The sequence below is a fragment of the Cotesia glomerata genome, linkage group LG7 (assembly GCF_020080835.1).
Source record: "Cotesia glomerata isolate CgM1 linkage group LG7, MPM_Cglom_v2.3, whole genome shotgun sequence".
Taxonomy (NCBI): Eukaryota; Metazoa; Arthropoda; class Insecta; order Hymenoptera; family Braconidae; genus Cotesia; species Cotesia glomerata.
This window is the reverse complement of record NC_058164.1, coordinates 4110683-4136229: the sequence shown is the minus strand read 5'-3', so window position 1 is coordinate 4136229 and position 25547 is coordinate 4110683. Positions and strand designations below refer to the sequence as shown.

General features: G+C 28.7%; 1 protein-coding gene across 2 annotated transcripts in view; it reads left to right on the top strand.

Annotated features, from left to right (window-relative positions):
• LOC123269512 overlaps positions 1 to 24292 on the top strand; it is a 54525-nt gene extending 30233 nt beyond the window's left edge. Inside the window, exon 2 of one of the 2 annotated variants that reach the window (XM_044735253.1) lies at positions 22659 to 24292. In XM_044735253.1, coding sequence (XP_044591188.1) covers positions 22691 to 23392 — 702 coding nt within the window. In that variant the 5' untranslated portion in view covers positions 22659 to 22690 and the 3' untranslated portion in view covers positions 23393 to 24292. Of the gene's footprint in view, positions 1 to 22655 lie in introns of both variants that reach the window. The other variant, XM_044735252.1, reaches the window with a different exon arrangement.
• The last annotated feature ends 1255 nt before the right edge of the window (positions 24293 to 25547 follow it).

Sequence of the window (25547 nt, the reverse complement as noted above, 5' to 3'; positions counted from 1 at the left end):
TCGATTTCGCGCTTAATACGATCCACTTATGCAAACGAGTCCTGAGAGATCGACTTGCGTTCTCTATCTCGTATAGACATGTATTCTTGGGCTCGTTTGTAGTGTTCTGGTCTACCCACTCGCGATCGCGATGTAAGGGTTTGAGAGTAAGAGTAAGAGCAACATTCACCACAAATAACTAAACTTTAGTATTATATATAGCGAAGTAACTATATAATACTACAAGTGGAATTGAAGATTCGCGGTGAGCTGAGACTACTCTCAATGCTCTCAATGCTCTACTCAGATTGGATCGATTATTGATTATTGATTATTGATTCTCAGTCTGATCTCTGTTCTTAGCTGTCAGATTCGAGGCGAGTGGTTTGGGGATTGTCGATAAATAAAATGGCTTTGTTGAGAGAAATTGTAGCTGGAGATTTGTGGATAAGATAATTTTTACTTGGATTTGGGGTAGGAGGTTAAAGTTACAATTTTTTAAGAAATTATAATTGTAATAATAATAAATTAAATGTCCGTGAAAATATTTTTTGATATAATATCAGAAAGTTTGATATTTTTATACTGATTAAAAAAAATTAACTTTAATCAAAAGCAAAATTTTTTGAACCAAAAAAATTATTTTGAAGAGTTTTAACGTCTTGGGTAGAAAAATTCTTGAACTAAGAAATATATCTTGATTTAAGGTAGTACTACCGTTAACACAAGAGTCAAATCCCAAAACCTAACCTTATTTGATTAACGTAGTAGATTTCCCTATACTAAATCACGTTGGAGAAAGAGAGACAGAGATCAATTTTTAATGATTTTTATTAATAAATATTCTCATATTCTTGGAAACCATATTGATTATTATTAAATATGTTCTAGATGTTATTTTCTCTCATTGTTTTGATTTTTATAAGAATCTGAACGTCCAGTTTTGTGAAATAAAATAAAGTCTGTGATTCTCCATAAGGATCAATGGTAAAAGCAAAAATATGTAGATATTAATATCTTTTTTTCAGGACTTGCCAGGCTTCCAAAAATTTTACTGCTTAATTATGATATTGTAAAGTACCAATATGCCAAATTTCATTAAATTCTGAACGTCAATTCTAAAACTGGTAGTACTATCTTAAGTACGGTAATAATAATAATTCTTCATTGCCCATCGAAGGAATACATATCGATAGTTTTCTAACGCAACCTCGTATCTCAAAAATGACGATTTTAGAGATGAGGTTAAAAATAGCTTATAAAAAATTAATATTCATCTAAAAACAATATTTATCACTTGTATTTTCTAAAAATACTATCGTATTTATTATTAATCTAATTAATATTTTTTTTTCAGTAACGCGTTTATAGTTAATTATTAATTTTTCAGTTGAACCCTTTCATCTTCAAAAATCGAGATACGTGGTTGCATTAGAAAACCCTCGATATTTCCCTACTGCAGGTAGGAAGGGACTTTGATGCTTTATTTTTTACATTCAATAGGTGAAAAAGAAAAAGTAATTTTTTTTTTTTAGTTCAGAGTAATTTACATCAAGATAAAGTTAGAATTTAGCGTTAAGAATTTGAGAATAACTAAGAGTAGAAGACTTGAAATTTGAAATTTAAAATTCAAATAAAAGTATTTGGCATGTTTAAGAATTATTAATATTTCATTTTAATTCGAGAAATTTGGCTCTTTTAGCGAATCTTGATTTAAGTAATTTTTATTTAATTAAAGAATTTTTGTCTTGATAAAATTGACTGAATAAAAATGATTTTTTTGACTCTCCTGAAAATTTTATCTAACATCAATTTTCATTTCAATTAATTATTAATTGTCACAAAAATTTCTAGAGGAAATAAAAATTTATTTTTTTATCCAAATTTTCTATCAGAAAAGCAAAATAAAAAACATCAATCTAAAAAAGTAGCAAAGGCATCTCAGACTATTCCAGTAGAATAAACGTCAAGTAGACGCTAGATATTAGAGCCCGTTGACGTCGAGCATGTGAATAAACGAGCTTGGCTCACATCACAAGTATATAATACTCCATAACATATGAGAGAAGAATACGTAAAGTAGAAAAATACGTAAAGATTTGAGTATGAAATTCGATTTTAGCGACTGCGTCTGATCTGCGTAAAAAGCTGATAGGAGTTCACTCGAACAGACTAAATTGGCATCTACATGCAGAGTACTGTAGTACTTTCCCGCATGATCAAACCCCAAGTTTGCTTTCTACTTTCTTTCGACATGGTAAAAATTGAAAATAAAAAGTTGAAATTTGAGGCGCCCTAACGATGTACCAACAAACTTTACACACACAGTAAAGGTCGATGAATATGAGGTACTGCTGTACTAAGCAGATTGGGGCAACGGGTCGTGGTGGTACAAAGTAAAGGGAAAGAGAAAGAGTGGAAAAAAATAGACTAGAGCAGATATGACATGGGGGAAGGTGGTTAAAGAGCAGAATATAAAAATAAAAAAAGTTTAGCTAAGAAAAGAAAGCTCAGGAATGATCCGTCGTCTCCGGAGTATTTCTTTTTACCCCGAAGGGGTTTCACCCCTTAATTATCCGGCTGACAATTATTTTTAACGATTCCGCGATATCTTAACGAGCCTCGATCCGCTAACTTGGTGGGCGGGGAGCAGCACAAGGGTGTCTTTTCTTCATTTCTTTTACGCTTTCTTATTTCCTCGTTTCTCTGTTTATTTTTTCTTGGTCGGATGGTTGGTATTTTTTTTGCCTTTACAATCTACTGAAAGAAAGAAGAAGGGCTTTAAAATCTAGCACTGCTCACTGCTCTTTCTCGTGTTCTCTGCTGTCGAGGATACCATGTAATGAGAGCAGAGCTCAAGCAGTTACTTGTCTGGTGTAGTGGTCTTGGTCGAGGTCTTGCTCAGCTCACCGAAACCAGCTGATTCTTCTTTTACTTAGCGACTTTAAATCCTCGGGGATAATGATCATGCTAAAGGGGCAAATTACTCGCCTGCTTTTTGCCCCAATCAATTTTTATCGAGTGACCTCGTGGACTTTTTTTTTCAATTATTTTTATCTACTATTTATATACAGACCTGTCGCAGAAATTAATATTTTTTTTTTATTCATAAGAGAAAATACCTAATTATTATCTATATTACTAAGAGAATAAGAAAAATTTTGTGTCCAGGATAGTCATATGAAGAAATCGGTTTTTTTTTAGTGAAATTTAGTGTCATTGCAACGGTCTTAACTCGAATTTGTGCCTTTTCAAGGTTCCATATCATTCTCACCGATAGTCAATTTATTATGATAAGTATTTAGGCTGCATTCAAAAATGCTCAATCTCTAGGTACATAACGAAGAAATGACCTTGTATCTTGTGAACTATTGACATTTTTAAAGATATAAGCTCATTCCGATGTTACACTTATCGAGACCTTTCATTTGAGTACCCACATCAATTTTTCATATATTTATATATATATTATGTATATGTATATATGAAAAATATATCAAAAATGCATGCGGGTACTCAAATAAAAGCTCTTGATGAGTATAACATCGGGATGAGCTTATATCTTTAAAAATGTCAATAGTTAAGAAAGTACAGTGCAATTTAGCAAATATCTTGTGAACTATTGACATTTTTAAAGATATAAGCTCATCCCGATGTTATACTCATCAAGAGCTTTCATTTGAGTATCCACATCAATTTTTCATACATTTTATATATTTATATATTTCACAAATACCATATATATATAAAATATATAAAAAATGCCATGTGGGTACTCAAATGAAAGGTCTTGATGTATGTAACATCGAGATGAGCTGATATTTTTAAAAATGTCAATAATTAAGAACTGGCATTGCTATCTTGTTAACTATTGACATTTTTAAAAATATAAGCTTACCATGACATTACACTCATCAAGACCTTTCATTTGAGTACCCACATCAATTTTTCATATATTTATATACATTATATATATGTATATATGAAAAATATATCAAAAATGCATGCGGGTACTCAAATGAAAGCTCTTGATGAGTGTCACATCGAGATGAGCTTATACGTTATTCAAAAACGTTATTATTTAAGAAAGTACAGCGCAATTTAAAAAAATTAATTATTTAATAAAGCAAAATTTTATTTACTTATAGTTCGCAAGTCACGGCAGTCACATAGTGACTGCAAAGTTGCTAGTTTTTATTATTCATAATTAAGTGTGAAAAATAATTTTTTTATCAAAAATTTAAATAAAAAAAAATTTTATTTATTCTAAATTTTTGATTGCATTAAAAAAATATTTTTATCAGAAGATTAAACTTACAATTTTATTTTTACCTTTAAAGTGATAGAATGAAATAATCTTTATTTACAATTGTATTAAAGTAAATTAATATCAGTAGTTATTTCGTCTACATTCCAGAGAATATCTTACTATCTTTAAACCTTGATCTCTTATTTACAAAATAAAAATTATATACTTCAAAATTTATCCAAAATATATGATAAATAAAAAAAAAATAAAATTTAATGATTAATAAATAGATTGGTTAACAAAAATTTAATCTGTTATTGTTGTTTATTAATCAATAAAAATTATTATAATAATCTAATTTAGTTGTAAATAGTCAATGACCATAAATAACTATGCTTAGTATTTAATTTAAAAATCCGGGACTTAAATGTAAGCAGTAAGTGTCAATAAATAAATAAATAAATAAACAAGCGACCGGAAAATGAAATTCTAAGTGAGTGAATTAAAAGTAATTTATAGCGTTAAAAAAAAATTAAAAGTTATTTAAGATGGGTTTTATCGTTAGAATTTTTATTAATGGCTACAAGTGGATATTAGAAAGACATTTATCCACAACGGTATTATATGTAAACTCGGAACTCGGTGTCGAGATGAATATTTATACCGGGATAATGGTAAAAAATAAATAAATAAGATAAAAACAAATGGAGGAGCACTGTTAATGAATGGAAGAGAGAGACGACCAGGAGAAAAAAAAAGAGAAAGAGAGAGAGGGAGAGGAAAGACTAGAAAGAGAATGCCCGTAGCCAGTCAACGTTGGTTGATTGTCATTATCATTAAATGACGATTTAATGATTAAGGCGCGCCGGACGTGGGACGTACTGGCTACATATTATATCCTCGTGTAATTACCTCGCTTCGATTATTAGACGATTAGACCTCGGCCAGTGGTAATGGACAGTCTTGATGCTCGTGTTACCAGCACCGAGCATCGAGCATCACAGATTTTCACTCGACTGCGACGACCACTACATTTATGTAATTTCATAGTTTCTGATGATGCTTTTATGTTGCTCTACACTATATATTATGCGTCAAGGGGACGACTAGTCATTCTCATTTTATTTATATGCCTTTTATTCTCACTGTTATTCTATTTAGGCTTAGTTTCTTCAATTTTCTTAATTATTATTATCTATTAAACATTTTTTCAATTACTCTTTTTTATAACACTATAAACCTCACCATTATCAATATCAACAAGTATTTAAAAGTGACAATTAAAAATCTCCTACCTTTGATAATAATTTTTTAAGGCCTATTAATTATTATTATTTTTATTACAAGCCATTAAAAAATTTTAAAATACAAAAATTGAAGATTCTTCAAATTTTTGCACGCCTCAAGATTTTTTTGTAATAAAAAAAATCATCCTTTAAATTAATAACAAATTTAAATTTAAATATTTTTTACGTGATCGAGTTTGCATTTTAAATATTTTTTAAGTTTTACGCCAAGAAATGTACATTAAAAAGAAAAAATACTTGATTTTAGAAAAATATCGTTTTTCAAAATTGTAATTATGTTTCTAAATATTAAGGTAGTGTGGTTAAAATGTAGCGTCAGAAAATTGTAAATTTTTAAGATAACAAAAAACTAACTGTCAGAAACTTTCCAAAAACTGACAGTCTTTTAATATATTTGTTGTGAGTTTAAAAAAAAAATTTTTGACCTAATCTATATTAATAAATAGAGAGCCGGTTTTTTTGTTCGGTTATACTGCGAAAATACTGAACCGAATAATACTTATACCATAAGATGCAGCGTGTTTCGGAGAAGGTTTTAGTATATGATATGTAGGTGATTACTAATCCGGAAGCTATATTTTTTTAACTTAGAAATAATGAATTTTTATTGTAACTAAATTTATTCTATTCGATTGTCATTTGTTTAAAATAAATTTGTTAATTCCATTGGTTATGTTTATATACTAGGCAGATTTCTTCACTTATGAGACCTGCAATTTCTTTAATTGAAACTTTCAATGCTCATTACAAATTTTTTTTTTCATATCAATTATAATTCATTTTTGTAAGGAAGACACGGGAATGTTATAATGATTGCACATTGAAAGTTACAATGAATATTAGCTAGAATAATTACATGGATATAAGGTACATGCCAATTCGATAGAATTCGGAACATGTACAAGTCAAAACAATACTCTAATTTAATTTCAAGTCTAGATTTAAAATCTATATTCATAAATGGAGAGCCGGTTTTTTTGTTCGGTTATACTGCGAAAACTACTGAACCGATCGGAATAATACTTATACCAATGATGCAGCGTGTTTCGGCGAAGGTTTTAGTATATGATACGTTGATGATTACTTATCCGGAAGCTATATTTTTTTGACTTAGAAATAATGAATTTTTATTGTAACTGAATTTATTCTATTCGATTGTCATTTGTTTAAAATAAATTTTTTAATTCTATTGGTTATGTTTATATACTAGGCAGATTTCTTCACACTGATAAAAGGATTTGTTTATAGTTAAAAATATTTGTTAATATTTAACAAATCATTTATTAGAGACCACTTTTTAGTCCTTAACAAATATTTCTTAGTATTTAAAAAGATTTATTAATATTTAATAAATGAATATCAGATTTATTAAATACAAACAAATCATTTTAAATACTGAGAAATATTTGTTTGATACTAAAAAATGGTCTCTAATAAATGATTTGTTAACTATTAACAAATATTTTTTTAATACAAATAAATCCTTCTATCAGTGCACTTATGAGACCTGAAATTTCTTTAACTGAAACTTTCAATGCCCATCACAAATTTTTTCTTTTATATCAATTATTATTCATTTTTATAAGAAATACACGGGAATGTTATAATGATTGCACATTGAAAGTTACAATGAATATTGTCTAAAATAATTACACGGATAAAAGGTACATCCCAATTCGATAGAATTTGGAATATGTGCAAGTCAAAACAATACTCTAATTAAATTTCAAGTCTAGATCTGAAAATAAAATTCTATAAAACGCGGATAAAAGATATATTAAAAAAAATTTTCGTCAACAAAGTAACTAAAAATTTTATCACTACTAAATTATCATTATTATTCAAATTAATTTTTTATCACATAAATTTTTCCCTTCATAATAATTTATAAGTTTACACTGACTCAGCCTTCTCCCATAAGATACTGTTATCAAAAACAGTTAATTCACTACTCCAAATTCCTTTCTAATCTCTAACAAATATTATTCGATCATTTTTCCGATAGAAAAATCTATTTGTATTCTCCTATATATCTTTTTATTTTTTAATAAAACTTCCTTATAAATTTCAGAGTCTAAATCTCAATAAATAACAATTCCGACAAAAACAATGCATAATACAAATTACAACAATTATTTATAATTAATGTCAGTTATTAATTTATGGACAATAATTATCAATACATTTTATTTACAAGTTAGCTGATGGCAACGTACGTCCTTGATCAAAGTACTTATATCAAAGTTAATTTAGTATTATAAATATATGTGTGTATATTTAAGTTAAGCCCTCTTTGAATGGACGCTCCGGGTGTGTATTTACATCCATGCAAGTGTCCTACCAATACAAAGATATCATACTGATTGCGTTGTTTTATTATCATCATCATCATCATCATCATCATGATCATAAGTCCTATCCCTCATCTCTTTTATTTAGAGTGTGGACTCTGGCGATCGCATTTAAATAATTAAAGAATAAACCAGTGTTCTAACTCGGAACTGCTCGCCGACAGATGATAATATGACAATATGACAACTAACAGTGAGAGTTTTATTCCGATCGGGATTAATTTAATGGAATAATCGGCGGTGCTTATTATTGGCATTAGCCATGCAGTATGTACAGTACTGTACTGTACAACACAAGTTTAAGTGACAGTAACATCACTAACCAGATATTAATAAGAGCAGAAACTGGGCAGGGTGCGGGTGGCCGAGTGATAATGATTAACTACACGGCACACATACATAACTAATAACTAAAACACATAAATACATGCTGACTCTTCTCTCTCTACTCCGGATTATTCAGATAATGTCTCTGATGATGTGATGTGTCTCGGATGATGCTTATACTCGTTACAACACGCACAGCGTTGCTCTGGGCTCCGATGACGGGCGGGGTGAGACAATTGCTCCGATAATACGGGCCTTCCTGCCTGGCACTCGGTGATACCGACGGCAAATCAAGTGCGACTAACTACCGACTACCACGGGGACGGATTATTTATGTTTTAGCTTAAATTTTAATATTAATCATTTAATTGTCCTCTCGCTTGGAGCTTTTAGTAGAGAGAAGAGAAAAAAAATTATTTGGATGGAATTTTGAGCAACCTTAAGAGTCATGAACTGTTGAGTGAAAATTTTAACTCGTAATTTTTTGTTTTTTATTCAGTAGGAAATATTTGGGGACTTTTGCAAAAATATCACCAATAATCAAAAGATTAAAAAATGCTCCAATAATATGACACAAAAATTGACAACCACACTGAAAAAAAAATTAACTTGATTCAAGAGAAAAATTCTTGAACCAAAAATATAATTTTGAAGAGGGTAATTGTCTTGAATCAAGACAAAAAATTCTTGAATCAAGTAAAATTTCGTTAAATCAAGAAAAATTTCCTCAAATCAAGAATTTTTCTACTCAAATCAATGATATTAAGTTCTTCAAAAATATATACTTAATTCAAGATCATTTCTTTTTCTGTGCAAGAACGAAATTTTTTTTTAATTTCTTTGTTTTGAATCAAGCATAGGGTAAAAGACCCCATTAGTGGCGGGGACCTCACTACTGACAGTTTCTTTTATTCGGATACTTATTCAATTAATGAAATCATTTATTTCAATAATGAATATATTATTTCTAATCTTTAAGACCTTTAGATCAAAAAAATTTTTAATTTTTATTCCAAGTAGAACATTTTTTTTTCTGAAAGAAAAAGTGCCACTATTAGGGGTTAAATGTGCCACCAATGGGGTCTTCCATATTAAATGTTTTTTAATTAAGAAATTTTTCTTGGTTTAAGTTGATTTAACTTAGTTCGAGAGTTTCTGCTTCAATCAAAACAGTGAAATTTTTTTAAATTATTTTATTGGTTCAAGATTTTTGGGTCGAGTTAATTTTTTAGCTCAAATATATTTTTGAAATTAGAAAATTGAGATAAAAAAAATTTTTTTTTAAATGAATTTTTAAAATTTTTATTTTTTACATTAAAATTAAAAATAAAAATTTTTAAAATTAAAATTTAATTTAATGAATTTTAAAAATAACTGATTTTTATTCTAAAAAATATTTATTCCATTTTGAATTAATAAGTCTTGGTTATTTTCAAAAATTTCTTCATTGATTGATTTAACTTCTACATTTTGTACATATATGAATCACTTTTATTCTTATATTAATAAGAATGTACCATATTGAGATGTTAATCCAAAAAACTTAAATTTCACAATTTATAATTGGAAAAATGACTCTCATCACTGAAAAATCCTCTATATTATTTAGCATAATAATTATCATTTTTCATGTGAAAAAATTAACTATCTTCTTCACAATAATTAAAAAACACCTTCTCAATTAAAAAATTAACCTTTCCTCGAAATCTCGGTCCCACAATATTTATCCTCATAATTTCGTAAAAAGTTCGAAGCGAGGTACACATTGATGAATAAATGAAAAAAGCCGTGTCCTCAGATTAGGTTATCCATATTTATCACCTGTGCACTGGAGAGTGCGCTGAGGGATTTCCACCGAAAATAGCCCACCACTTATTGGTTTTATTTTATTTATGTCTTACTGGGCCTCGGAATTTGTTTACGGCCGGCCCCGGGATCTTTATCTTCCTCATGTAGACAACCATCGAGATTAGTTTTTTCGAGTTATTATACAGCTTTATCGAGACACTTACGATATAAATTACTAATTAATTAGTCGCCGTTGTCGCAAGTATCATTTTTTTATCTCCAGTGAAACAAAAAATATAATATAGACGGAGGGGATAAGTGATGACTTTATGCTTGACTCATCAGGAATAAATTATGACACACCTTAAAATCCGATGGGACATTTTTTTTTTCTCTAGTAAATACAATATCCAAATAATTCATCGATATCAATTAAAAACATACGAGGCAATCCAAAAATAACCATACGCGCATAAAAACGATTTTGTTGAAACAACAAAAGACGGAATAACTGAAAAATATGTTCTGCACTGATAGAAGGATTTAGTTCTATTTAATCACATTTAGTAACAAACCTTTCATTACCAAATATTTAGTAGTAAGTACTAAATCATTTATTAAAGCCCATTTAGTTATACTAAATAAATATTTAGTAGTATTTAACAAATGATTTATTGCTACGCAATAAATCGTTTATTGGTATCAAAGAAATTAATTTTTTTAATAATTTTAGCGTGTAACCTAATTTTTTAACTTAAAATAAATAAAAATAATTAAAATAAATTATTTTAAGTAAAAATATAAAGTATTATAAAGAAAAGAATCTCATTAAATTATATTTTTTTGTTTGAGACATTTATAAAATTTAAAATTAAACAGTTTTTTAACATATCAATAATAGACAAATTGGAAAATTTAAACTAAACTTCATTGAGAAAAGACATAAATAGAAGACACTTATTGGGAGTATGTATGTTTTTAAAAGTTTAATAAATCTCCCAAAATCGAGCTGAATAAAATAATCTAAGTCAGTGAATAGGTTATGTATTACATAAACATTGAAATTAAAGCATTAACAACACGGAAATAAAATTGAAGGAGTTTTTACTAATTTACTATTGTAATTTTTACTAAATAAAAGAGTAACGGTGGACTATACTTCTTATTTAGTAATTTTTACGATCTACTATTGTAAATTTTATCCAACAAATAAGACAAGCAAGAGTCTTAAAAAGTCGAATACTATAGAGCAAATTATACAATATGTGTTTGTGAACTTTACCATTCAACTATTTTAAAAATTCACAGTTGGTTTTTTCAAAAGAAATATTAGGGAGGGAGAGAGATAGAAGGTTGAACTAATTGGTACCTGTACAGTAATCGAAAAAAGAATCCGACATTTTCGTGCTATCTGGGATCGAACCCAGAACTCTGTGTTGGCAGCCAGAGACTCTCCCTCTACGCTATCTGAGGTAAACTAAGACACATATCCTTTAACATTTACATAAACTCGGAGTCTAGCGCTGTGCACGGCCATCACTCACACTAATTGAGAAACATTCCAATTCAACTATTGTAAAATTTGCTATAGTTCTATTGGAAAGATACAGAGGCAGCACTGGAAATTTTCATCTCTTACTTTTTACAATAGTAATATCGTATTTTTTCATGAATAAATAGTATTTTTTCTTCTAAAATATTTGAAAATTAATAGTAATCAAAGTATAGTCCAGCTTTACAATAGTTGTATCGTAAATTTTCCCAGAAATTTTTTCCCGTGAAAGAATGTTGATTCACGGAAAGAAGTAAACTGTAATATTCACTCGGAATAGAAAGTATAAAAGCCACAATTTATAATCTAATACCCAAAATAAGTGATTAGTAGCTGTCACTATAGTAAATAACGACTCTTTCATCTTAAAAAATTACAGTTTCAAACAATAAAAATTGCCATTTCAATATATAGTCCATATTATGAGGAGAAGGGGAACTCAGATGAAAGAGAAGGGGGTCTCACTCTGGAAGAATTTAACATTTGAAACAGTAAAAATTATACTTTTAAAATATACATTTTACCAGACCAAGCAAGTCATTAATTACAGTTTGATTTTTAGCGTTGCGTTTAAAATTTACCATTTTACTTTGTAAATATTAACGTTGCTTGTATTAGAAATTTGTTAACTTTATTTTATACTTTTTACATATCATAAGATCATTTTTTAGGTACGAAATGATAAATATCAAAGTCTGAATTCTTAATTATTATACTTTAACATTTTAGACATTTACATAACGAATATTACTGTTTGAAATAGTATTTTCTTCCATGTAAAGAGTAAATTGTAACATTTAAATGGTAAATATTGTAAAGTGAATAGTAAAAACACGACTTTACTGTTTGAAGTGGTAATTTTTAGCTGTTGATCATTACTTATTATAAATCGACTGTTATTTATTATTTCTTACAGTTTACTTTTTTCCTTGTGGGTGCAAAACATTTATTTCTCCCAAATAAATGAATAAAAATTTTGTTACGAAATCAGTTTAGTACTCCGTACTAAATCCTTCTATTAGTGTATTATTAAAAATTCTCTTTATTACTTCAACAAATTGTCTTTGTTACTCCAACAAATTTTCTTTTTTATATTTTAATAAAATAATTTTGCTGATTCAACAAAAAAATTCATTATACCAACTAAAGTATTTTGTCGAATTACCTTAAAGATTTTGCTACAGTAACAAAACTGTTTTGTTGTTATAACATATCAATAACTTGATATAACCTAAATTTCGTTATTTTAACATATAATTTATTATCTCTATATTAACAAATACATTTGTTACCACAAAATATCTTAAAAAAATTTTTTTCTGCGTGCACTGGTCCAAAATTTGAATAAAAAAAAACGATCAGAGTAATATCGTAATTGTCGCACAGAGAAACTAAAAAATCTCAGCGGCGGTCGAAGATATTTACTTGCGGTCAAAAGTGCCTACTTCATGGAACTGGTTCCTCGGGCGGTCGGCATTGACGACATCTCTGATTGTACATACCATCCTGTATAGAACAGCATAGCACGACATGGTAAAAAAAAAAATTAAGGAGAAGAGAGAGAAAAGTGTCGTCGCTGCGAGCCGAGAGCATCGACGAGATAACGAAATTAGTCTCGCACTAATTTATTTCCTAATTCTCGGGGCTCGCAGAGGTGTGAAACAGTCGTTCCGAAGCAAGAATTCACGATAACGGGTCTGCTCGAGACAACAAGAAGCACAAGCCCATGCCTCTTCTGCTGTAGACGTATATATATATATATATATATATATATATATATATATATATATATATATATATATATATATATATATATATATATATATATATATATATATGTATATTTATAAAAACAAAAATAATAAAATTAACTAAAATAAATAAAGGCAAATAAAAGGTATCTTTTACAAGTGAAAGGGATTAAGAAGTGGAAAAGTCGTTTAACGAGCGTGCAAACGAGACAGAAAGTCACGAACCATCGGAAATATCTTTACTATATTCTTTTTCTTGTTCTTGTAGATGAGTTTTGTTTAAAATAAGTTAAATAAAGAAAGAGAGAAAGAGAGAAAAGAAAAGAAGAGAAGAGCAAGGGTTAAGGAATTCAAGCCTACGCCTACGCCGCACTGTTTTCCTCAGTTGAGGCCAGCACTGACCGCATGCGGACGGAGCTCGCCCTCTGGCTCACGACTCTGGAATTTCCCTGTTTTACTTATGAGGAGATAAGGCACCGAGAAATTCAAGACGAGGATCTAGGCTCTTTATTGATACTCTTTTTAACTACTTTAGTGTGTAATATAATGCTGCCTAGCCGGGGTCTATGGCTCTATTTGAAGTTATTACTTACAAAGGTACCAGTTGAGCTTGTTTATCTCTTAATAATACTTTATCGGCGTATTCAAATACGTGTTAATCTTTTATTAAAATAAATAATTTATTAGATAGTGGTTATTATCTGAACTCATGACCGTCAATTTTTATCTTTGATTCTTAATGTGTTAATATTTGACTCTGATAATTTTAAAAGGTGTATGTTCGAAATATATGCTCCCAAATCTTTGGGTACCGTATCGGGGTTCAAAAAAAATATTTTATAAATAAATATGTACTTTTTTTCAAGGTCACTAATGTTAATTATTTTTTTGGAAATTTTTAAGATTAATAAAAAATTTTTTAATGATAACTAACAACCTTGCAGTCACTATGTGACTGCCGTGACTTGTGAACTATAAATAAAAAAAATTTTGCTTTATTGAATAATGACTTTTGTTAAATTGCACTGTACTTTTTTAACTATTGACGTTTTTAAAGATATAAGCTCATTCCGATGTTACACTCATCAAGAGCTTTCATTTAAGTACCCACATGCATTTTTATATATTTTTCATATATACATATATATATAATATATATAAATATATGAAAAATTGATGTGAGTACTCAAATGAAAGGTCTCGATGAGTGTAACATCGAGATGAGCTTATATCTTTAAAAATGTCAATAGTTTACAAGATATTTGTTAAATTGCACTGTAATTTCTTAATTATTGATATTTATAAAGATATAAGCTTATCCCGATGTTACACACATCAACAGCTTTCATTTGAGTACCCACATGCATTTTGATATATTTTTCATGTATACATATATATAATATATATATATATGAAAAGTTGATGTGGGTACTCAAATAAAAAGTCTTGATGAGTGTAACATCAAGATGAGCTTATATCTTTAAAAATGTCAATAGTTGACAAGATATAAGGTCATTTCTTATTTATTGATATTTTGTAAGATGTAAGCTCATCCCGATGTTACACTCATCAAGAGCTTTCATTTGAGTACCCACATGCATTTTTATATATTTTTCATTTATACATATATATATATATATATATATATATATATATATATATATATATATATATATATATATATATATATATATATATATAATATAAATAAATATATGAAAAATTGATTTGGGTACTCAAATGAAAGGTCTCTATGAGTGTAACATCGAGATGAGCTTATATCTTTAAAAATGTCAATAGTTTACAAGATACAAGGTCATTTCTTAATTATTTATCTAGAGATAGAGCCTTTTCGAATGCATCATAAGTACTCATCATTATAAATTGACTATTTATAATTTCGCTTATTCTCTTAATAATAATGTAGATTAAAAAATGTTTTATAAATAAAAATGAATTTTTTAATAATTTTTTATATTAATTTTTTTTTTTAAAGATATTTAAGACTATTAAAAAATTTTTAAATGGTAATTAATTGGTGCAAAATTTCATACTTTTAATGTTATAAAAAAATTAATGAATTAGCCTAATTTTTTTACAACTTAATTTTTGTAAAAAATTTTTATCGTTACTTATAAATTTAATTTTTGATTATCTATATAATTATTCAATCAATCACTTAATGTAATTTTAATGAATAGCATTAAAAATAAAAATCGATGATAAATAAATCAAGTAATTATAATAAGTGATAATTAAACTGAGAATCACTGTACTGGGAGGGGCAATAACAATCTCCGGCCGCACATTTAAGAAAAACACATAACGCAGACTTAAACCTGACGTATATAGTATTACTATCTCAATCCATACGCAAATGAGTCTTGTATTATTATTACTCTCTTCCCTTGTGCTTGGTACATTAAAAATAAAATAATGTAAGCGCAATCTCGTGTTAATTCAAACATTATAAACTTATTTTACACGCTCGTATGCATTACCAGCATCCACCGTCTACCATATATAATATAATACAATATAAAGTATAAATATACACATAATTTATATAATACACCCGCGAGTGTGAAGTATGAAGTACTGAGCGTGTGTGAGTGTGTTGTGAGAAATGAGCGTGGGGCGTGGGGTGGCGTTGATGGGCAAGCAAATCAAAGCCACTCAAAGAAATAACCAGTGCTCATTAAGAGCAATAATCCATGATGATCTTCTTCTTTCTTCGCCCCTCGGTCCTTCCATACTCATTTCATTTCATTAACGTCATTATACATTCACACACATGTGTATGTTCGTACGCTCGATTCATGTTTCTCTTATTAAGCCGATTGTTTCAAGGGTGTCACACACAAATTGCCAAGTGTATTCTATTAACTCTATCACCAATCATCATCGCAAATCTTCCTGATTATATTTCGCCTAGTTGAGCTTTACATTCTCACGTTAAGCTCTTTTATAAAGAAAAAAATTTTTATTTTTATAAATTATAGGTTGAAAAACGACAAAATTAATAGTAAGCCAAATTAAAGGAGTAGAAAATAATTTTTTAAGATTTTTAATAAGTTTGAAATTAAAATAATGATTAATTAAAAATTTATTTTTTTGTAGAAAATTTGTGAGGTGCTTGAGGAAATTTTTTATGGATAAATTTTTAAGAGAGAAGTTTTTACAAAAATTTCCTTAAAAGCACTTGACACAAAAAAAAAAGTCTTGTCAAAAATACAGAAAAATTTTAATTTTTGGAAATCAAATTTTTACATTACAAAAACTGTTAACATGAAAATATCAATTTTAAATTGCAAAAAATCTAAAGATGTGGAAAAAAATTTTTATTCTATAAAATTATGAAATTTTTTCAACTAAAATTAATTTTCAAATTTTTTGGTATAATTAAAAATAATCCCGTAACATCGGGATGAGCTTATATCTTTAAAAATGTTAGTATTCCACAAGATAAAAGGTCATTTCTTAATTATTGACATTTTTTAAGATATAAGCTCATCCTGATGTTACGCTCATCGAGACCTTTCTTTTGAATACCCACACGAATTTTTCCATATATTTTATATATATGATATTTCTCATATTTGTGAAATATAAAAAATTCATGTGGGTAGTCAAATGAAAGCTCTCGATGAGTGTAACATCGGGATGAGCTTATATCTTCAAAAACGTCAATAATTAAGAACTGACATTGTTATCTTGTTAACTATTGATATTTTTAAAGATATAAGCTCATCCCGATGTTACACTTATCGAGGCCTTTCATTTGAGTACCCACATCAATTTTTCATATATTTATATATATTACATATATGTATATATGAAAAATATATAAAAATGCATGTGGGTACTCAAATGAAAGCTCTTGATGAGTGTAACATCGGGATGAGCTCATATCATTAAAAACGTCAATAGTTAAAAAAGTACAGTGCAATTTAACAAAAGTCATTATTTAATAAAGCCAAATTTTATTTATTTATAGTTCACTAGTCCCGGCAATCACGTAGTGACTGCAAAATTGCTTGTATTTCATTGAATTCAAAAAAGATAAATATTTACTGTGGTGCTATAGATCATGTATGTTTAAACCGTAAAATTAGTCATCTTTTACCACGATGATCCTTACGCAGGACACTAAAATAAAATCAATTAATAATTCTATTATCATCAATCCTTTATACAAATTTTTAAATTAATCAGACATCTTAAATACAGTAAAAAGATTTTTTTCAACAGAATTATTATTTCTAATCCCGAGTAAAAATTTCGTAGACTTTAAATTCAAGTTTAAATTATTACAACCAAGTAAACACGTTAGGTATAAATCTACTTGATTAATTAACTACTTATAAATTATTCCAGATAAGAAAGTAATATAACATCCTCAAATATTATTACTTTTGACTTTAGTAAAAGACTCGAGTATTTTTAATTAGTCATTCAAAAAAAAAAGTCAAACATTAAGATCATCCACAACATAGCATGAAACCCAGAAATGTTATTTATTTTTTCAAGGCTTTCGTGACCTTAGTTTCTCTTACAAATTATCGGAATCGATAATTCTATGTACAAATAATTTAAAAGATAGAGATGTTATTCACTAAAAAAATACGTTATCTCCCAGCCAACGATGTTTGCTTCCAGTGGACTTGATTCTAGGTGTTGGTGCTCGGCATACTCGCGTAAAGATCGTATGTAATGGCAATAGCATGGGGTATGCGTGCAATGTTATTGTATATTCTCCGTAGCACATAATCTCTTATGAGTAATGTATGATATGTAATAATGTGCAAAATCGTTTATAGAGTAAGAGATCTCGGGATTCGAGGCTCGAGCACTAAGCAGACACGGGAAATAAAATTAAAGGTTTTTTTAAAATATGAGAATTGTTGACACGAGAGACGCGATCGAGCAAAGACGGATAAACGCGTCCGTGGGAAGAACGTTGGTCAAATAAAAGATTGCGGGTTTGAACAGTGGTTCTCACTTTCATACCCATATACATATATACACACATACACACATCTATATATTAGACCATTAAATAAACACGGAAGTGATATATATGTATTTTTAATAGTTTTATCTTCTTTAATATTATTACACACTTATTCATAATTATAGACTCATGATATCTTTATTCATGTTTACTGTTATTAAATCATTAACTATTTTACGGAATTCCCAGTACTGGATTTTTTTCGCCAGTAAATTCTTTAGTGAAAAGGTTGTAATTAAAAATCCATTTATTTCTATTTTTTTTTTGCAAGACTTTGAAATTATTAATTTTTTTTTAATTATATACGAATGGAGTCCACCATTTAAATTTTCATTTTTTTCAACGAAATTTTTATTTTATTTTATTGATATATTTTTTTTTTTAATTACATAAAAAAATAAACTTAAAAAAAAAGTTAATTATCACGATTTTAACAAATTTTCAAAAAAATTTATAAATTTTATAAAAAAATTGTTATATTTTGCTTTTTTTTAATTGTTAGTTTTTTTTACTACTTTTCAAAAAAATATGTCTTAAAAACATCAAAAAAAGATAAAATAGAAATTTCATCCAAAAACATGAGAGCCAAATTTTTTTTCAACTTTTGAAGACAAAAAAGCTATTGAAATTTTCATTCTTTTCTTTCACGACATTTTTTATCAGAAATGCGCCGTAAAAACAAGCAGAATAAAAAAATGTCAATTTTTCATCTAAATATGACCATTATTACTATTATTTGACCGAATAAATTTATTTGAACAATCGTAGAAATTTTTTTAATTATTACACACTAGGTGTTATTCGCCCGCTCCGCTGGGCGTTTTATAGAATAGCATTTTTAGATCTAGACTTGAAATTTGATTAGAGTATTGTTTTGAATTGCACAGATTCCCAATTCTATCGAATTGGCATTCACCTTTTATCCATGTAATTATTCTAGCTAATATTCATGGTAACTTTCAATGTGCAATCATTATAACATTCCCGTGTCTTTCTTACAAGAATGAATAATAATTGATATGAAAAAAAAAATTTGTAATGAGCATTGAAAGTTTCAGTTAAAGAAATTGCAGGTCTCATAAGTGAAGAAATCTGCCTAGTATATAAACATAACTAATGGAATTAAAAAATTTATTTTAAACAAATGAGAATTGAATAGAATAAATTTAGTTACAATAAAAATTCATTATTTCTAAGTCAAAAAAATTTAGCTTCCGGATAAGTAATCACCTATATATCATATACTAAAACCTTCTTCGAAAAACCGCTGCATCTTATGGTATAAGTATTATTCCGATCGGTTCAGTAGTTTTCTCAGTATAACCGGTCAAAATAAAACCGGCACTCCATTTAGTGTAGATTTTTTAATCATCATTTAAAAATTTTTTTATTAATCTTTTAAAGTCTCCAAAAAGATAATTAACATTAATGACCTTAAAAAAGTACATATTAATTTATAAAATACAAGCTATTACTTGCCCGCTCCGCTGGACGCTTTATAGAATTGCATTTTTAGATCTAGACTTGAAATTTAATTAGATTATTGTTTTGACTTGCACTAATTCCAAATTCTATCGAATTGGCAAAGCACCTTTTATCCATGTAATTATTCTAGCTAATATTCATTGTAACTTTCAATGTGCAATCATTATAACATTCCCGTGTCTTTCTTACAAAAATGAATAATAATTGATATGAAAAAAAAAAATTTGTAATGAGCATTGAAAGTTTCAGTTAAAGAAATTGCAGGTCTCATAAGTGAAGAAATCTGCCTAGTATATAAACATAACCAATAGAATTAAAAAATTTATTTTAAACAAATGAAAATCGAATAGAATAAATTTAGTTACAATAAAAATTCATGATTTCTAAGTCAAAAAAATTTAGCTTCCGGATAAGTAATCACCAACATATCATATACTAAAACCTTCTCCGAAAAACCGCTGCATCTTATTGTATAAGTATTTTTCCGATCGGTACAGTAGTTTTCATTATTTATTCATTAGTATAGATTAAGTAAAAAAAATAGCATTTAAATAAAAAAATTGATATTTGAAAAATATCAAATGACCAGATATTTTTTTTTTAATTTCTGCAAAACAAAACTAAAAATTGAGTTTTGTAAATTTTTATCATCACGATTCGTAAATTTGCCTTTGAAATTTTTCAATCTATTATGACTGACAGTATGAGTTAAAGAAAATAAAAAAAAAATGTAAGTTGTATTGAAAAGATAGCAACATAAGAAAAGTAGGAGGCAGAGGCATGTTCGATTAAACTCTCATCTAGAATCTAGAATTGATTTGTACTGACTTAGTTGTCATAATATGGTAGATGTAGATGTAGATGTAGATGTAGATGTAGATGTATGATATTAATATATATGTTTGTATGTATGGGAGGATGTATAGAGGTATATACATTTAGCCGGGTTATAGGTATGTAGGTATAGTATAGACATGATCGAGGTAGAATTTATGTGAAACCTGTTTCGCCTTGGGACAGGTAAATTGGCAGTTATTAGCCTGCCCGTGGGGCCGAGATACATTGATGGGATAATTTCTCTCTATCGTTGTCTACTCACACTCGAACACGTTTCTTTATTTTTTATCGTTCAGAGAAATTATAAAAAATATTTAATATGACGGATTAGCGGGTAATCGACTATTAGGGCTGGAGTTTGTTTTTTAACAAATTTTTCCCATTTAAAATATTCAAGTTAATTGTTAGAATAATAGATAATTATTTGTTGGGGGATTTTTCAAGTTTAAATGCGAATTTTTTGGTACAGTGTATGCCTGATGATTTCATTTCATGTTTGTTGATTCGGCTAATCAAATGGGTGACAGGTTTATGGGATGACGCGCGTGGGTAACGTAGCTTGTACTTGATACCAGATGAGAGTCGTTACGAGGCAGGAAGTGTTAATGATACCCCTGGTTATTCACCGAACACTCTCCTGTAATTATTGTACGATAGCCGTGGTTTAGTAAAGATGGAACAGGAGTTTAATGCGATGAATCGAGACTCAACAGAATGCTTTAATATTTTTATTAAGAATCGGGCTTTTTTAATTTTTATTTTTGATAGGCTTTTATATATTGCCAATATTTGAATTTTCACAGATATTTATTAAATAATTATTTTTTATGGAACAAATTTTTTAAAAAATCAAATATAAAAAATTTAATCTCCTGTTTGCTTCGTTGAAAATATCATTAGTAGACAAAATACAATGTAATTTCTTAACTATTGACATTTTTTAAGATATAAGCTCATCCTGATGTTACGCTCATCGAGAGCTTTCATTCGAATACCCACATGAATTTTTTTATATATTTTATATATTTTACAAATATGAGAAATATCATAAATATAAAATATATGGGCAAAAATTCGTGTGGGTATTCAAATAAAAGGTCTCGATGAGTGTAATTCCAGGATGAGCTTATATCGTTAAAAATATCATCAGTGGACAAAATACAACGTCATTTCTTAATTATTGACATTTTTTAAGATATAAGCTCATTCTGACGTTACGCTCATCAAGAGCTTTCATTTGAGTACGCACACGACTTTTTTCATATATTTTATATATATGATATTTCTTATATTTATGAAATATATAAAATATATGAAAAATTCGTGTGGGTATTCAAATGAAAGGTCTCGATGAGTGTAACTTCAAAATGAGCTTATATCGTTAAAATTATCATCAGAGGACAAAATACAACGTCATTTCTTAATTATCGACATTTTTTAGGATATAAGCTCATTCTAATGTTACGCTCATCGAGACCTTTCATTTAAGTACGTACACGACTTTTTTCATATATTTTATATATATGATATTTTTCATATTTTTGAAATATATAAAATATATGAAAAATTCGTGTGGGTATTCAAATGAAAGGTCTCGATGAGTGTTACTCCAAAATGAGCTTATATCATTAAAAATATCATCAATAGGAAAAAATACAACGCCATTTCTTTATTATTAACATTTTTTAAGATATAAAAGCTCATCCTGAAGTTACTCTCATCGAGACCTTTCATTTGAATACCCACATCAATTTTTCATATATTTTATATATTTATATATTCCACAAATACCATATATATAAAATATATAAAAAATGTTATGTAATCATTCAAAAGAAAGGTCTCGATGAGCGTAACATCAGGATGAGCTTATATCGTCAAAAATATCATCTGTAGACAAAATACAAGGTCATTTCTGAATAATTGACATTTTTTAATATATAAGCTCATTTATAATTATAAAAATGAATATTTATAAAAAAAATTAATAAAAAAAAAATATTATTTGGTTTCAGTAGCGACTACAAGCCTAAACCCAAGCATAGGACTGATGTCGCTGCCAGTGGAGAACGGTCCATCTGTTCAGGTGCCGCGTTCGCTGATGCAAGCCTTCCTGAAACAGGACCCGAATCACCCCGGCCTGGAAACCGTGCGTCTACCGAACCCGCTGGTCGGTAATGAAGAGCCGTGCACACTTCCGTCATACTGCCGCGAAATAGAATCCGAAGTTTGTCTGGTCTGTCGGCGCTGCGGTCGCGCCTATCCTCAAGAATCCTCGCTATTGACACACCAGCGGTCCTGCTATTTGGGCAACCAGCAGCGCCGAGGGGCCTTGCGTCTAGTCCAGGCCCGCTTTAGCTGCAGTTTGTGCGACACCGCGGCCTCTACTCGGACCTACGGCACCCTGGGCGAGTGGCGCCGCCACGCGGAGACCGTACAACACCGCGCGAGGCTCGAGTCTCTTCAAATTCAGCAGCGAACTTCAGGATCTTCAAATTTCGGTCAATTTTCCAGCCCGGACTTCAATTTGGGGCTCAATCTCGGCCAAGACGCTAACGATGAAGAAGCGAACCCTCTTGTCGACGAAATGGAGGACGTTGTAAACCAAATTACGCTTCTTGCGGCTCGCGCAGCCGCAGAAAGCACGTCCACGAGCACTCAGAGCGCGGTTGTGTCTCAGGACAACAATAATGGCGAAGCTAAGCGGCAAAAATTGGTCCAGGAAGTTGCGGCCTTGGCCGGAGCACGTTAAATTTTTTTTTTCATCATCAAGAGCTCAATTTACCGATTAAAGACTTTTAAATGAAAAAGGGAATGATTTTTTAATAATTACTTAATTAATTAATTAATTAATTAGGAATAAACTGGTTACTTGGGTGGTAAGAAATAATTAATTAATAAAATTACTAATAATAATTATCATCAAATATTTAAATGATGATGATTGTTATTATTCAATTTATGGGGCTACGGTGCGAAGGTGATAGTGATAATGATAATGATAATGATAAGTGTACGGACTAAAATAAAGACAAGAATTGTAACGAGAGGATATAAGTGATTTGTAAACAGGCTTTAATGTTAATTAAAGGAAAACGAAAATAAACTAATGTACTGATTTTGTTATTTAAATAGTACATTACTGTAGTTTCGTTGTACTGTGTGTATTATTTTAGTAGGCAAGACGCGTCTCGATGCGCGCACTCAACGAAGTTCCTCTAAGTTAATTATTAATTATATTTATATGGTGATTATTTTTAGTTATTAGTTATTAATTATTGTGAAATATTGAGATTGTAATTTAGTTGGGCGAAAACGTACGTGAAAATTTCGGAATTGGGATGTAATGAGAGAAATGGCACGACAAAGGCGTCGTGATGGTCTGACTAACGTTCCTATGTAAAGTTTTATTATTATTAATAATTTAAGGGGAATAGAAGGTAATTGGAGGTTGTTTTTAGGTAGGGATATCATTTTGTTGTCACATTCTTTCTATTCACTTGCTCTCTCTTTCTCTCTCTGACACTTTTATCTACAGACTCTAACATTAAAAATTCACGGAAAGTTTTTTTTATAAATATTTTCAAATTCAAGTGATTGTTGAATCTATTCAAGAGAATATTAGTGTAGTATTTACTTGGAAAATAAATTATTTATTGGCTAAACAATAAAAAATTAAAAAGATTTGATAGAAAATTAAGAAAAAATTTTTCCGTGTATTTTAAACAATTTTTCGACTGTTTTATATTAAAATTCGATGGAAATTTTTTTAAATTTGTAAAATAATTTTTTAATTTAATAAATGATAAAATAAAATATATCATTTATTTAAAAAATGCAATAAATTTCTTCACATAAGAAAAATTAACAACGAAGAACTTAAAAATATTTAATTGATATTTTTTTAAAATAAAAATTCAATGAATTTTGATTAAAAACAGTCACTATTTTTCAAACAAAAAAAACAAGGTTCCCAGCGTTAATGCGCGCGCATCAAGACACTTAAATTTATTTGCAACACTATAATTTAAGCTTTTTATAATTAAATAAAATAAAATAGAAAAAAAGAGTAGCGTTGTAAAAATAAAACAAATCACTGTCACCCACCACTCGAATGTGACTTTAAATAAAAAACAAAAGCTGGAACTGACACTAGATATCAATACACACATAATCTTGTATTATCAACAATCACAATAAAATAAAAACTAAGATCGACACAGACTAGGAGTTTTAACGCACGGTTTTTATGCTGGGACGCGAGTTGTAATTGAATTTTTAAAATTCAAACTCGCGGGGAGATACGCGATTTACCTAATTAAAGGAAACGACAATGATTGATCGTAATCATTAACACAAGACTTGACAATTCGAGCACCAATTGCAGTGAGTGCGACTACAAATGACGGAATAAAAAAAAAATACGAATAATAAATTGATGAAAACCCAGCAACATGGTTCCTATATTTAATAAATTATATTTAATAATGGTGAATAAAATGAAGAAAAAAATGATTAATATTAAATATAGTAAGATTAATAATTATAACAATAATAAACAATATTTATAGTTGTTAATAGTAACGGTTTCGATTAATGATAATGATAATTATCGATAATTATTGCGGATGCGAATGAAGTTTTTAAAAAATAATTATTTTCAAATTTTACAAGGGGTCGACTAATAAATATAAAAATGATTATCAGTTTTTATCTTTGAGCGTAGAGTTGTTGGGCGCCATTTAATAATACGAGTAAGCCGAGTACATCAGTCGCTTTTAATTAAACACCAATTTATATTCAGAGGTACGTTTTTTTTATGAAAAACTATGATTAAAAATAAAAATAATAACAATAAAAGACTTGGAGTGAGCAGTCACACATTTAATAAAAACCACTAATAGATT